A 15,336-nucleotide genomic window follows, 5' to 3' on the forward strand; every position below is an offset into this window, starting at 1 on the left:
AAACATTCAAAAAAACAGGTTGGATAAGTGCTCGCACCGTATATATTCAACAGCAATTTTAAGTGTTTGTGAATTAAAGGTGTTCTTCGGCTGTGCTTCGGTGTTGACAATCTCTTTGAGTAGTTTTCGTGTGTCTCGCCATGGTGCGGTATCATCAAGTTTGTACCCTAAAGGCACTACAGCTCGAACCGAATCTCGGAGTTGAAGATGCGACCTTTTTGCCCTTAGCTACTTATTTTGTGCGGTAGCATGCATGTTAAGCTTACAATTACCGCGTGTTAGGAAGCGGCACGGCGGGGCGTGAGATAAACCGGGAATATATTGCAAATAAATTGTGCGGAAAAAAATGGAGCCGACTCTTCCCTTTAACTTCGGACGAAGGCTTCTGTACATCCTGGTTTTTCAATTTTTAGGTACTTACACATGGTGCTTCCTTGTATTTGTGGTATTTTATTTTATTTTTTTATAGTTCATAGCAAATCGGATAATGTGGGTCAGGATAGCTATCCCAAGACGGACATCAAGTTGGACAATAAGGTTTACGTGATGACAGAAGATAACTTCCACCATCTGATACAAGGACACGAAACCGGTTTGGTTCTGTTCCATGTGCCATGGTAAGAAAAAAACCAGGCGTCCACCACATAACTCTAATTGCTAGTCTTTCCATTATGTCGTCATATATGGCACTTTCTATTTATGATAATAGTGTTTTAATCTTTTCGTGGTTAAAAAATGGCGTGCGAAAATTTAGCGGGCCGGAATTTGCATGTTTACTAGAAATCTGACAAAAAGTGTTAACAATTTAGGAACGCGCAATACCGAAGTATGCTGCCGGAATACGAAAAGGTTACGAAAAAAGTTAACGATGAACTTCCGTCAGTGTTGATGGGAAAATTGGATGTGTCGCTTCATCCAGAAATTGCCGAACAGTTAGATATCCGTGGCGATGAGCCGCAGTTCTTGTTCTTCAATCAAGGAAAGCCGTACAATTATGAGGACTTTAAAAGCTATTCAGCTTTGTTGGAGAGTCTTCGGTTGCACGCTGGCCACATTTAGTTTCCGCCACGACCGCATCCGGAACTTGTGCCTGAGCTGACGCAGCACGAATTCCAGCAGACGATAAAAGGTCTGGATTTTGCTGATGTGGCTTTCTACAGAACGGAAGACTTGCGTCCGGTGTCGGAAGTGGATCTGGAGAGAGATTTCGATATGTTATTATGGCGGGCACCAGGTATTCGACTTTACTGCCTTAGCTTTCTTGAATCACAGGTTTGTTAATAGTAATACACAATATGCCCTACTAAGCAATGCAAGCAACAGCTCAGTTCCTATCAAAGGTAACTGAATTCCACAATTCGATAGAAGACGTTTACAGTTTTGCAATCGTATTGCAACAAGTCATTCTCCGAAGCCCGCCATACCGCAATAATAACATTCCAAAAACAGGAGGCGAAGACTTTTCTTCGCGTGATATTATTATGGAGCTAAGTGTGATTTTTATAATTCTGATGAAAGAAGTTGTACCGCTATTTCTTGCAAAAGTTTGTTTGTGCGCATACAACTGTTCAACATTTCACAATACACTACTGCACATGCAAAACGCTGTTCATAAGCGATTTCGTTTAACCACAACTAATGTTATTGTGTGACTGAAATTCAAAATGGAAAAACTGGACAGGTGAAACGAGGTTCGAACCCACCACTGCGGCCACGCGTACTAAATTCCTCATGCCCAACTGCTCTACTGGACATTCTCGAATGATGCTGGGACGAGATGCCATCTGTTCAGCCAACATTTCAACGCCTTCGTGAAAATTTTGCACAACTATTCGCCCATTCCGGTGACAGCATTGTTGAGCACTTGATTGTAAACGGAAGTGAAGTTGACCTTTACTCGAAACTTGCACTTAGCCTTAACCTAAAACTTTCCAGCGCGGATATAATGAATCCTTGTTGTAGCATATGTATGATGGAAAAAGAGGCAGCCAGTTTAGAACAAGAAGCGGAAGAGAAAATGCATCTGATGCTGGAAGAAAAGCGACGCTCAGATGAGATTCTCAGCCAAATTTTACCAAAGTAAATAAGTATTACGACTAGATGCAACGTCAATTATTTTGCTTAATTTAACTAACGTAAGCCGTCCCAAAAGTGCACGATCTTTCGAATACCTAGCGGTTCTTCCAGATGAACAAACCACATTCGTAAGAAATTACAGTACCGGAAAAAGGTTTCTGTGTGATCTGCATTACTATATAGTTACGCCGAATGCTGCACCTGTCAAATCTGAAACCATCAACCAATTTAATCTGTGCACCGGTTTTCAACAGTATATGACGTTTGCAGAACTATTGCCCAAGCCCTCACTCAAGGAAAACAAATCCTTCCAGAAACATTTGCCAGCACACGGTACATTTTAGTATTTTAGGTAAGCTTTCTGCTGCACTAACACATTTATAACTGTTCGTGCACGAATTTATATTTCTTTCCGGTACAGCGATATCGAAGGATTTCCTGAATTAACCTTACAAGCCGAAACACCAGCGGATACTGTGTATATCTTGAACACTCTTTATGCTACCTGCGATGCAGTTATTGAGAAGTCTGACGTTTACAAAGTGGAAACTGTCAAACTAACAGCAGCGTACTTGAACTTCTATATTGTTGCGTAATTATTGTTTTAATTTCAGGATGAATATGCCTATTTGGTAAAGTTGAATGCCGGCTAAAAGTAAAGTGAGAAGTGAAATCATCATGAAAATTGTGTTTATCTAAGGTCGTAAGCGGGCTACCAGTTCGCAATGGGATCAAGCATGCCGGTGAAATCGCTACCCATGGCTCTCTATCTGAAGCGAGATATCGGCCTTCTCACATTTCGAAACAGCACAGCTTCTACACCCAAACTTCGCCCACGCGTTGGACTACACTCTGGTACCAAGTACTACGACATTGTAGTTAAAAACGCGCACAACAATAGCAATTAAACCGAAAGATTTTTACAGGGTCGTGTGTGGCTGCCATCATCGGAGCCAAAATGCCAAGATACTGCCTGTAAGAAACTATTTTTAAAGGCCGAGAACCCCAGATATCAAAATTTGTGGACTACAGTTTTGGCTTCGTAAGTTCGGTGATACGGTTAGCACTTCCAACAGAATGGAATCACATGGAGAACGTAAGTTAAACAATCAAAAATATCAAATGCGACACTGCTCAACCAAAAAGCATTTCCAGCTGGAAAAATTCAGTGCAGCGAAGACACTAAAGAACTCTTGAACAAGATCGGAGGTTTCGTTGTACTGCCGCGCGGAGAAATAAATGTCAAGGTACGTTTTTATTTTCCAGCAATAGTACGGGTGTGCGCAGTAAAATAAAACTAAGCAGAAACGACATGATGGTTTGCTGCTTGCAGGGCAAAGGACCCATGAATACGTATTGGGTAATCGCAAAGGACTGACGAAACCGCTTAAAGCGGTAGTGCAAGAGTTGTTGACTAACATAAGAAAACATCGTTCAGGAAGGAAATCAGAACTTCTGCGCCTTTTACGTTACACGGCTACGGGTTAACTAGACCTTGTAATTTTTTACCGGATTAATATTTGCCGTCTATATTTGTCAGCTGCGTGTACCGCCGGCACGGTCCCGTTTATAATCGGTGTATCCACAAGCTCCATGATGCAGGTATTCGCATCGGAGCATGGAGCTGTTTCCATTTCGAAAATTTCCAAAACATTCGGCTTCTTTTCTTGAAGAAAGACGCCGGGAACATAAAGCGTAACCTAATCGATCCACAAATATTTTATGCGCCATTGTTTTTTTTCTTTTCAGTATCTTTCTGCCGATGCATAGTTAAGGAAGTAAAGTATCAACCTAAATTTTTTCAAAGCTAAGTGGCAATGTAAAATAAATAACACAACTTTGCAACAACAATACTGTGCACTGTGCACCCAAAACAGCAGCACTGTGCATCCAAAACATGATACCGTAGTAAGCGGACGTTTTCACATGCCATCAGCAGAAACTTTCGAAAACAGTTTTTTACCTGCGGTCCTTGTCCGGGCCAGTATCGTCCTAAGTTGCGCCCGTTAATGAAAGCATAACCCTACAAAAATACTGCGTAACAAAATCCTCATATGCTGCAAATTCTGTTTTGGAAAGCTTTACCGTTGTCCATCCGTCCATTTTAAGAAATGTGTCCAATGCTTTGTCAATCATAACTCCGTAGAATAAAAAGCCGCACCAGTTTCGTATGCATTTTCACTGCGAATTTCCAGGATTCGAGATGGACGAAAATTCGCTGCGGGAAAATGAGGAAGATGCAGTGGAAACATTGCCCACTTAGTGAGGTTCAGCCCATCAACAGTCACATTGCTCAGAATTCCTTTAGGATTATTTGTCGGATAAAAGCGTCCTCTTCCGCCATTCTGCACCAAAATATCCAAAGTCTGGCCTGGTTCGAGAGAAATACTAATCGACGACAGTTCTATTCCGTGATCCAGCATGCCCACCGGTTCCTAGATTTCAACAAATAACACGAGAGTGCCAAGTTGTTGATAATCAATTAACGGAAGATGTAATAATTAAAGGAGACATTGCGATCCAGCAGTGTCTTGATGTTTTCTATGAATTCACTGGTGGGTACGGTAGCAAACGGTGATCCCCATACATCGAGCCATCCAACATAAAACTCGGAACCCACCAATGGTCCATCCGAATTCCACTTTTCCAGATTATTGACGTAATATGTAACGTTACTTCCCGAAATAGTCGGTGTCCCGAAATCGCCCGTGATCAAAGCGCCGTCACAACGTCCACATTTCAAATAACCATCTTCTGCATCATTATTAGTGAAAAGTACGATATTGTTGCCCAGTACTTTTCGAAACATATCGCGCAGTGTGTTCATGTACTTGATATCACATCCATATGCTCCATATTCATTTTCAACCTTAAAAAGAGAACAAGAATATCAGGATGCCTAATAACAAGGGCACGACAAAGATGACGATGGTGGCAAAAAATAATTTTCATTACAGTTAAAACATTTTTTCCTCATTTCTCAGTACCTGCCAAACTACTAGAGTCTAGCAGTTTATAAATTTTCACAGTTCTCGCTCAGAGCAAGCGTGCTTCACAACCAAAACAATTCAGAATCGAAAACAAATTTATATATTCACGGAGGCGACTCGATGCACCCGTTTACTGATACAGGGTGGTCCAGCCAAGTGTGGGCAGTTGCATAAAACAAATTTAAATTTATTCCTGTAACTAGTTTTAATATTCACTCTGAACTTCACCAGTGTAACTTTTTACTGCGGATTCAGCGAAAATGAAGCCGGGATCTTTTAACGTGTCGGTAAGGAACGGGGTGGAGCTTAATAGGTGAAGATAGCGGGAATTTTTAGAAGGCCTTCTAAAAAATTCAGGAAGTGATATTTTTGTATGGACATTTTTGAAAATTTTTGAGTGTCCCAAAAGGTGTTCTCTGTGCGTAAGCAAAAGAATCTTGTTCTATCCAAGCTCGTGGTAAATTCGAAAAAAGATCTATCGCCCATAGACTTGTATGTTAAAGAGGACCATCCGAAGAAAGTGGTTGCCTAGAGCACTGATCGCTTTGGTCATGATACCTACACTTAAAAGGAAGCTAGGAAGGCACTATCAAAAAACTACGTTATCGCTTGTCAGTTATCAGACGACTGAAATTTTCTAAATATTATTGATGAAACACGCTTATTTCGTGGTATGCAGCGCGTCTTTTTCGGGAAAATCAAAAGTAATACTTTGATTCCCGTTGGCTGCTCCTCAGCTTTTTGCAATAAAGCTCTATTAAGTAAGTTGCTATATACCAAGAGTTATCATGCAAAAATAACATAAAAATTTTAAGAGCTCAATGGTAGCGATTGAGGAATTTTTGTCACTGCCCACACTTGGCTGGACCACTCTGTACTATAGTAGGTACTGTATATAATATTATAGCACTGACCTGAACGGTTATGATGGGACCTCCATAAGCATAAAGATACGGCTTTATCAGCGGTAGAACGACATCGTACCATTGTTGAACAAAATAAAGATATGTGGGATCCGTGCTTCGTAAGATCATGTTGGGATTCTTCCGCAACAGCCAATAAGGTAGACCACCCTGTAAAATGTACACCAGAATGTTGTACGACAGTCATTAGGCTGTGGTCAACATAACTTCGCAAACCGTATCAACTTCGGAACTTCCGCAGCAATAAACAGCCCGGCTCGCAGAATGACCAGTAAATCGTGCTTTTGAGCCAGTTCGAAACAACGCGAGAAATTCAGCATTCCGTCGAAGCGGAATTCACCCGGTTCTTGCTCGTGCAGACTCCAAATAACATACCTAAAAAACGTCAAGAATGAAAGACAAGCGTAAGGTGCAGTTCTGCAATTCATACGAGAGACATCCGAAATGAATTTGCGAATATAACAAAAATTAATTGTTCGTGCAGATAGCAGCCGTAACGAATGCAGGAAGTGAAATCGAAAACCACAAAAACCGCATTCGTATACAGTAAAAGCAAACAGACAAAAGCATTGCGATGCCGAGTTTTTAAAATCTACTTAGCTTACGACTTACGTGTCAACGGCCAACAGTCCAGTAGCCCGCATTTTGTAGAAGCCATCCTCCCAGTACTCAGACGGGACTCTCCAGTAGTGCATTGTCCCGGAAGCATACCGAAAAGGTTGGCCATCCTTTAGGAAGCACTTATGACCAACGGTGAAAGACCGATTAATCACGAGACCAATCTGTTTAATAACAAATGTTTCAAAATCACCGAACGAAACTGTCACCTTTTCAAAACAATTATCAGACCTGAAAAAGAACAATCGCCAGCAACAGCCAAAATATACGCCGATCCAGAACCGGAAATGCTAGCATTTTCCCCATCCAGAATAGTCAAAAAAATAGTTTTGTCAAGCTCCGCTACTCTTAATCCTTTTTCATCCAAGATCTTCACATTAAAAACAGGCTCTGTTTTATAACTGGCATCGGCTTCTGCCCGAATACGCTGCACTTCTTCAGCTGGCAAATGAAACTCCGCAAAGACTTTGCCTTTCCCGGGATTCAGATAACGAATGGTACTAACTTTGTCCCATACAACATAATCTCGGCCCAGTCTGTTAATTAACATCAGCATGTAGAAGGGATCAGTCATCGAGTACAATTCGAGCCACCAAACTGCGTGCCAGCATACTTTGTACCTTTAGTTCGCATTCCATGATTTCCATCTATGCAGATCCATCTCAACTCTCAAATAACTCATGTCCTCCGCGCATTTTGTTACCTTTATCCCGGCGCCCAGATACGGTGGATAGAATCGGAGAAAACGGGTAAAAAGAGCATGCAGTGGAATTTTTGCCATTAAAGGAGGCATGGCTAAGCAGACCGGAATAGCAATGTAGAAGGTCGCAAAAAAGTCACATGGGAAACGAAATGAGGAACAAAATATTAAATAAAAAACGAAATATATACTAAATACACTGAATTAAAAAACGAGACTGCAATGGGCAGCAAATTATCTTCAAATACAGATTTGATGTTAGTCGAGTTCGAATGTTGAAACCAAAAAGAGGGAAAAATAAATCAAAAATATTAGGCGCAGCGAGACGATGAGATTTGGAGATGTAAACCTTCCGGGGTTGTGCTTATGTTTAAAACCACCGCCCCTGATGATTGATCTATATCATCCTTGTTACACTTAACCGCATCTCCATGTGTGCCGACCAAAAGCACCACCGGCATCTTCGTCGGTTTTCCACAGTATCCATTATCAAATGGGTTCCTCTATGTTATAGGACAAGGATAGCAGACGCAGCCAGAAAGACACCTGCAGGCGCTGCACCGACGCCGGGTCGGCCAGATTAAAAACCACCACGTAGAGACAGCCTGTGTAGTGCAGAAGATGACAGTAGAACTGCAGACATAAGGGATCGGCGGACATCTCAAAAATGGCAACATCCAGACTGGCATCCAGTGCGACGGTGCTGACCGAAAAAAGCGGATAACCGTGCCGCATCTGGTTGATGTTCGATACCGAGTGGCTTTTTGTGGGGGTACGGCGACCGGACTTTCGGCGGAAAAATTCACTACCCCGACGGACACAGTTAGCAACTGGAGAATTCTGTAGGGCTTTGATCAAAGTAGTTTTGCCCACTCGAAAAAGGCCCAGAACACGGACGCAGAAACGGTTCAGATAGCCACTGCGATGACGGATCTCATGTTGCAGTTTTGTGCGAACCGCGCTGTTCGACAAGTTGCGCAAAAATTCACCGATCTGAAAAAGACAGAAAGAGGAATATTACACAATGTTTTGTAGTGGCAATTAACTGAGTTAAGGGAGATCGAACACTTTATTCAAATTTTCTCGATTCATTTTCCATCAAAGGTTGCTTTGGGAAAATTACTTATAAATCGATTAAAAAGTAAACAGAAGGAGAAATTAAGTGATTGTGCTGAACAGATTACCTAACCGAAAAATTGCAGTACAAAAATCGGCGGTGGTCGTTTAACAACAGCAAGCTATCGGTAACAGCTTAATGCTAACAATAAGACCATCGCGATCGGAAACAATTAGCTTACTTCGTGGGAGAAGTAATTCTACCACTTCCGGCTGAATACAACGCACAGCAGTGACCAGCGGGATCCAACCCATCTGGTCTACGATGTTGCAGTCTGCGTTGACGGCCAACAAAGCTTCGACCGGCGCCGTTGTACCTTTAGATGCGCAGATGTGCAGTGCAGTTTCTTTTTGTGCATTCTGAAGATTCGGGTTGATTTTTTCGCTTTTCAGGAGCGCCGATAGGCATTCAGTAGACCCATTTGCAATACATCCTTCGCCATCATTATTTAACAAGTTAACTGCATCACACGTGAGTACAGCTAAGAAATCAGGAAATACACAGGTATGACCGTAGCGAACGGACTGCAGAAGAGCATTTTCTTGGTTATTATTCAGGAGACCGGGATCAACACCGGAATCCATCAAGTATCGCACCATTTCCTTCCGCCCGTTTCGGGCGGCCCAGTGTAAAGGCGTGTCACCACAATAGTCAGAATGATCCAATGGCAGCCTAAACGCAAAACAAATTCAATTACTGTAAATGCTGATGGTCGGTAAATTTTAACGCTCAATAGATTCCCAAAATATAAAATATAAAATGCGTTTATATAAAATATAAAGCATTATAAGTAAAAGGTAAAATGCATTTTAGCTAATAACGGAAACGCGAATGCAACAGCAGTCTTCAATTCTGCAACAGAAAAAAGGGAAAAACAGATATTAGAAAGTTTGTCAACAACTGTTATCAAAATGTAAATATCGCGCAATTTAAAAAATCAAAGATAATCACTGATAATGCTGGACGGAATGAATAAAATTTTCAACGGCCGTTCTCTATGGCCGACACGATCAAATACGTTGACATCTAATCGTGGTCCCCTTGTTTGTTTAGCATTGCTGAAACAGATACTAGTCAACAAAACAATCACTATTTTCCGCTGACGCATGGAACGGTTCAGCGGGTCAATAATTGCTTGATGTGCAGATGGCGTGTCAAGTGCAAGCAATTTAACAGAGATCCAGTACACTAAGACAATAAATAATTCCTCTTCATTCAGTGGTAATGCTGTGGCAAGGTTTATCGGTGAAATCACAAGAGCAAATATGTTGAATGGAAATCAAAACCCACATTCCGCCGCAATACTAATAACAACGGGATAGCACACCTTCAACAAACACACCTTCGTTCGGAAAATTTGGAGAGTTCTAGTGATTTTATTAAATAGCCCATAAAAATTTTGAATTTTAGAATCTACTGGTGCATTCGGTGCCCACACAACTGAAATCATTGGCACGAACTACACCAAGGGAAGCACCAAACAAACAAATCTGGAAAAAGCAGCTGTCTGCTGGCTGTACCTGTAATTAATGTGCAGAAACTGCAAGATTTGCAGTTTTCCTGCTCCTGCGGCAACGTGAGCGGCGGTAATTCCCGTTTCCGAGACAGCTGTAAGATCGACAGCAGCCATGTTCAGTAACCTTTCAAGTCCTTGCCTGTTTCCGTCTTCAATGGCGCAAAAAATCGCCCTAACAACAAAATTTTCCGGCATGTCTAGCGTTTCATTGGACGACGCGTCCGTAGATAATAAAGAAGCCGTCGAGGCCGGCCGGTTGCCTTTGGATAACCGGTTACATAGCTTAATCACACGTAGCGACTTCTGCCATCGGCGTTTAGCCGCGAAGGCCTTCAGTCTCGTCATGTTAATCGCGGAAGCCTTTCGTTTCACGATCTGCTGGGAATTTCGAGGTCGAATCCAAGGGTGTTCCAACGCCTGACGCGCTGACATTCGCTTCCGAGATTCCCTGACCAGTAACCGTCTAAAAATGCAATCAAACGAAAATTAATAAACATACGCAAATAAAACATCAAAAATAAAAACTTCAATTAAATCATGTTATAGAGCAATGTATAACAATAAAATTAAATTTGTCCCAGTTACCTAATTTAAAATCACTAATTTTCTCCCAATAATTTTATGCGCAGAAAATACAGATATAGCAATCAAAACCTCAAATAGAGTGCCCCAGCAGGCAGAACAAATTATTTGACTAATCATAATAAGCTTTAATAAATCTACTTACGAAACGGAAACAGTCAAATGTTGTTCGTTTTCTAATTTAATAATTTAAATGTTTTATTACTGAATAAAATCTTTGGCGAGATCGCTTGTGGTAGCAAAGACATCTTCATCAAAATCAAACTCCGCTCTCGTGATATTGGCAAAGGTTTCCTGTTGATCTTGGCCAGCAAATGGTGAGCTTCCGCTCAGGAGCATGTAAGTTATGACACCCACACTCCACATGTCGCTCTCCAACGACAGAGCTTCGTAATTCATGATCTCCGGCGCGACAAACTCAGCGGTTCCCTTCCTTCCCGCCTGGTTCTAACCGTCTGGCCAGACCAAAATCAATGATCTTAATGACCTGCGACTCAGGAGATTGGAGCAGAATGTTTTCCGGTTTGAGATCAAGGTGGGCAATATTATGCTGGTGGAGATGGTCCAAACCCGTGAGAATCTGTTGTACAAATTTCGACGCATCCTCTTCGCTAAGGTGGTCACGCTCAGATAAATAGTGGAACAGCTCACAACCGGTGACCCAATTCAAAATAGTACTGTAAATAGGATGAGTCAGTACTTCACCTCCGAAATTTTTAAATGTTTCTTTGATAACTGCTTCGATTTTTACTGTTTTCGAAAGAACGAATGTAAAGCACGTAATAAACAAAATTTATAATGAAAACAAGTGGAAACTAATGTCATATCATATTACGCTTTAGTACTTAAATCTGATTAATTTTGCTTCACCAACTCTAAGCAAGCTGGCTATGGTAAAGCTGGTGCACAGTGCACACTGCTTATTGAACAAGAATGATTGAAATAATATTTCAAACGCTATTGTCAATCAAAGTTAATTTTGGGTGTATCTACTAACACTGAAGATCGTTCGCATTTTGCAATACAATGTTAACTGGTTAACTTATTTTCGTCTTTAGTTAACGTTTAACTGGTTGTATGTCGACAGCGCTCCATACTTACAGTTCAAGGACTAGAATGACTGATGGCATGATTATCATCTTCATATACTTCGTGTAGGCCAATTACATATTCGTGCCTTAGACTGAATACGATGGAGATTTCATTTTCAATATCTTCAATGGCCGCTTCGTGCCGACTAAATTTCTGTCGACGTTTACGTATGAACTTTGCCGCATAGGCGTTGCCCGTCAATTTTTCCACACACTGACGGACAATGGCAAAGTGTCCACTGCAACAAAACGGTAACAAATGAACGATTATCGATAGTCAAATGTCCATTACGTGCATACAATACTGGTATAATTCCGAACTTAAACCAATATTAAAGAGCCGATCAAGTCAGTCTAAATGTCAGTCAAGCGTTGCACCAAGCACTAGGAACCACACTGATCTTAAGCTCTGACCTTTCTTGCATAATTCAGTGGAACAATATTTGGTGAACTAGTATTTGCATGCGCGTGGTTCTTGGCTAACAAAATAATTACTCGCATGCGATTATGGCTGATCTCAGCTAAATCTCACAACCATCGTTCAAAAATTAAAGCAATGGCACTCTTCCGCTACTACAAAAAGTGCCATAAAAATTCTGTTTTGGCTGGACATTATTTTGCTGAAGATCAACACACCAATAATAGTAATATCCTACAACAATAACTCATAAATCATCACACAGCCAGTTTCACACTAATTTTGTCTGAGAATTGAGAAAGATTTTTTTATCGCATGTTCACCTCCCCGCTTAATTATTGCAAAATATTTTTCTCGATGCATTAACCATCAGTGTCCGTTTAATTACGAAGTACAAATAATCGTAACATAACTGAATGCCGTTCCACCAGACGCATCACCATTATGCACATATTACAAGCAGCGAAAAACATTTTCATATGCAGGGCTGCACCGCTCTTGTCCAAAAATCGATAATTTTTTTAAGCAAAAAATTTTTAGGCTACAGTTGTGTTGTTATTTAGCTCATCAACCATGCTGAAAACACCTACAATGCACGCTTGTTCTCCTCCTCATGGGCGAGCGGAAGCACACTACAATACGTTGTACTGTCTGTCCGTAAACATGCACAAATAACCAGAACATACCAGCAAAAAGTGCGCTCTTCATAAAATCCGTAAAATACGAGCACAGTATATCGCTGGTTTCACGGAGTTGATTTTACTATTACGTTTTCTGTTAGTTATCCAATGAAAACTGCTCAGGCGAGCTGGAGTCAGGGCTAGCAAATTACAGTTTTCTTCCGGAAACCCACTCACCGGTAGGTAACCAGCAAACAACCAAGCCTTCGGATACAATTCTAATAAAATTAGTACCAAAATTAATATCAATATCAGTATCAAAATTAATATCAGTTTACCAGTACTACCACATGCATTTTGAGCTTTCAATGGTAATTTCCGTAAGTTCTGATGGTTTCAAAATACCAAGCATGAAGATAATTGCGAGTTCCTTTCAAACAGCTACGGCAGCTCACCAACGAAGGATTAAGAATGTGGATAACGAGTGAAAACAAAACTGCGAAATGTGGTGATTTACGCTGTTTGTTCTATGGCTGTAAACATTGTCAGTAAACAAAAAGCGCTAATTCACACCCTTCCAACAGCTGTTGCGAGTTAGGCAACAGCAGCAGAACTACGAAAACTTACTGCGATCAAAGCCTATCATTATTCCGGAAAACAGAACTAATGCCCCTGATTTTAACACTAAGTAATCTGCTTCACTTAAGGTCACGAACATGTTCTGAACAATCTTCATCTATTTTTCAAGGCTCCTTCCTACATAGAGCGGTGGACGATCTTTGAATATGTGAGAACAAATTAAGATATTATATTTATCAAATTTTAATTACGGTTCCTGTACAGATACGCAAAATATAATTTCAAATTACTTTAGCAGGCAACTACCAACTTAGACATCCATGTATGCAACTAATGGTGAAAGGTAAAAAGTCTTCATGCTACTATTGTATATTATGATTGCCAGAGTTCAGTCATCGGTGCAAAAACCGGCCTCGATCGTTACTGCCGGCTGCATGCATGGAATCCATTGTATGCATATAAGATCAATTTTTGTTCGATTTACATCGCTACCCACGAATGAAAAGCATTTCATAGATTTTTGTCAGGAAGTTTTTCGCCTTTAGTTGACAAGAAACGTAGGATCTGCTCAACTGAAACTGTTTTCACTTTCACGCGCTCGAACACACATTCAAAGCAAGCAACCGGCGAAGTGAAGACAAAATTAATTCCTCCAAAAAAAAGAATGGAATCAGCTAATGTATTTGTTAACCATAAGTACCGAGTTTCTGAAACATACAAAATGATACAATGGTTCCTTTCTAAAATTCAGAATGCAGTGTCTAATTTTCCCATATTGCATTCCATAAATATATTAATACGAACATACACCTAATAAAATGTTGACTTATCTTCGTAATTCAGCATCACTGATCTTCTTACCATCTCGTTTGACTGCTGCGAAGGTACACAAACAAAAATATATTTATAGATATAGATATTATACAAGTACTGTACGTGCTCGATATTATTGAAATTAACCTAACCGGCACGTAAATGCGACAAGCCAAACAACTCAAAACAAAGTAAATGCAAACTACAGAAATCAGATAGACGCAAACGCCATATGAATTCCAAATAAATTTATTCTTCAAAGAAAGCATAATTATATTGTAACAAAATGGGAGATACTTTCCAGTATGTTAACTGCTTCAACAAAAATTAATATAAGGTAATTATAATTATTCGGAATCGCTACTGTCGTATTCAATATTGTATTCAGTGTCCTATGCTCAATAATTATGTCAGTACGTAACTACGTACTGTATTATAATTCTTGACATAAATGCGAATTACGAAAGCATTCTGCTCTTACAACTTGATGTTGAAAATCCTAATAATATCAACATTATTGTCATTTATAACGTATTAACTGCAAGTCAAGCAGCGAAAAAACAACAAGTGACAGAGTACGTACCAAACGCTTTATTCTCAGCCGTCTAAAGTCATACCTGCCCAATTCCCGGATAATTTCATAACGTTCCTCAAACGGAGCTTTTTGATATTCGACATTCCGCACCATGTTTGATTTCCCATTTACATACTGGCTATCCGCATGCCGAGAAGGACAATAATTTCTTTAAGCAGCCACAAAATGAAGGTAACCCCAGAATCCACAATCCAGAAGCGAAAAAAATATTTCGAGCTCCCACTGCTGTCAGCAAAATCCAACGCTCTTGATTTACCATCCAACACAAAGGCAATAAAAATACCAAAATAACATCGCAAAAGAGAATTCTAATTTTCAGCGCAGATATGTAGGATGAGCAATACTAGGTTGGCCAGGAGAAAAATGTTAAAACTTTAAGTTAAAACCAAAACAAAGTGCGAGATAGGAAGCACAACACATAGAACTGCCAGTTGTAAACGCAGTCTGGCAAATGTGACGACACGTACGAGCAAAAACGCAATTCAAACCCATCGGCGAATCGAAAGCGATTTACCAGCCCTCTCTTTCTCTGACGTTTTTCGGTACGGTAATGTTAAACGAGAAATTGCAGCCCGTAGGCGGACGCAATTATTAGCACCGTACTTAGAGTGCTGTGCTGACCATGAGAGATTTGAAAAATCTTGTTCAGCAATCAAAATTAATTCGTACTGTTAGTGTTTTAAACTAGAACCAATGCA

General features: G+C 40.5%; 2 protein-coding genes across 8 annotated transcripts; one reads left to right on the forward strand and one right to left on the reverse strand.

Annotated features, from left to right (window-relative positions):
* Positions 1-151: 151 nt before the first annotated feature.
* Positions 152-3,144, forward strand: LOC129595574 (protein disulfide-isomerase 2-like). 7 transcript variants are annotated; one of them, XR_008691336.1, is made up of 9 exons: positions 152-413; positions 470-617; positions 810-1,234; positions 1,682-2,079; positions 2,347-2,428; positions 2,498-2,554; positions 2,691-2,708; positions 2,777-2,931; positions 3,003-3,144. XR_008691336.1 is itself a non-coding variant. In XM_055492621.1 (4 exons), exons 1-3 carry the CDS (start codon positions 347-349, stop codon positions 1,057-1,059), a joined length of 465 nt encoding a protein of 154 aa, XP_055348596.1. In that variant the 5' UTR covers positions 152-346; the 3' UTR covers positions 1,060-1,234; positions 1,379-1,440. The 7 variants fall into 7 exon arrangements, 1 of the variants encoding a protein (XP_055348596.1); XR_008691334.1 differs by having other exon boundaries at positions 2,498-2,708; XR_008691335.1 differs by lacking the exon at positions 2,691-2,708 and having other exon boundaries at positions 2,498-2,644.
* Positions 1,054-8,295, reverse strand: LOC129595575 (beta-galactosidase-like). Its single transcript, XM_055492623.1, is given in 11 exon segments — positions 1,054-1,194; positions 3,586-3,776; positions 4,040-4,099; positions 4,162-4,235; positions 4,238-4,511; positions 4,697-4,945; positions 5,981-6,139; positions 6,223-6,364; positions 6,602-6,771; positions 6,839-7,143; positions 7,228-8,295. Coding segments are annotated over 10 exon segments (1,434 nt in total). The 5' UTR covers positions 6,914-7,143; positions 7,228-8,295; the 3' UTR covers positions 1,054-1,154.
* Between the last annotated feature and the right edge of the window lie 7,041 nt (positions 8,296-15,336).

The sequence above is a fragment of the Paramacrobiotus metropolitanus genome, unplaced genomic scaffold (assembly GCF_019649055.1).
Source record: "Paramacrobiotus metropolitanus isolate TYO unplaced genomic scaffold, Prichtersi_v1.0 Parri_scaffold0000080, whole genome shotgun sequence".
Classification (NCBI taxonomy): domain Eukaryota; kingdom Metazoa; phylum Tardigrada; class Eutardigrada; order Parachela; family Macrobiotidae; genus Paramacrobiotus; species Paramacrobiotus metropolitanus.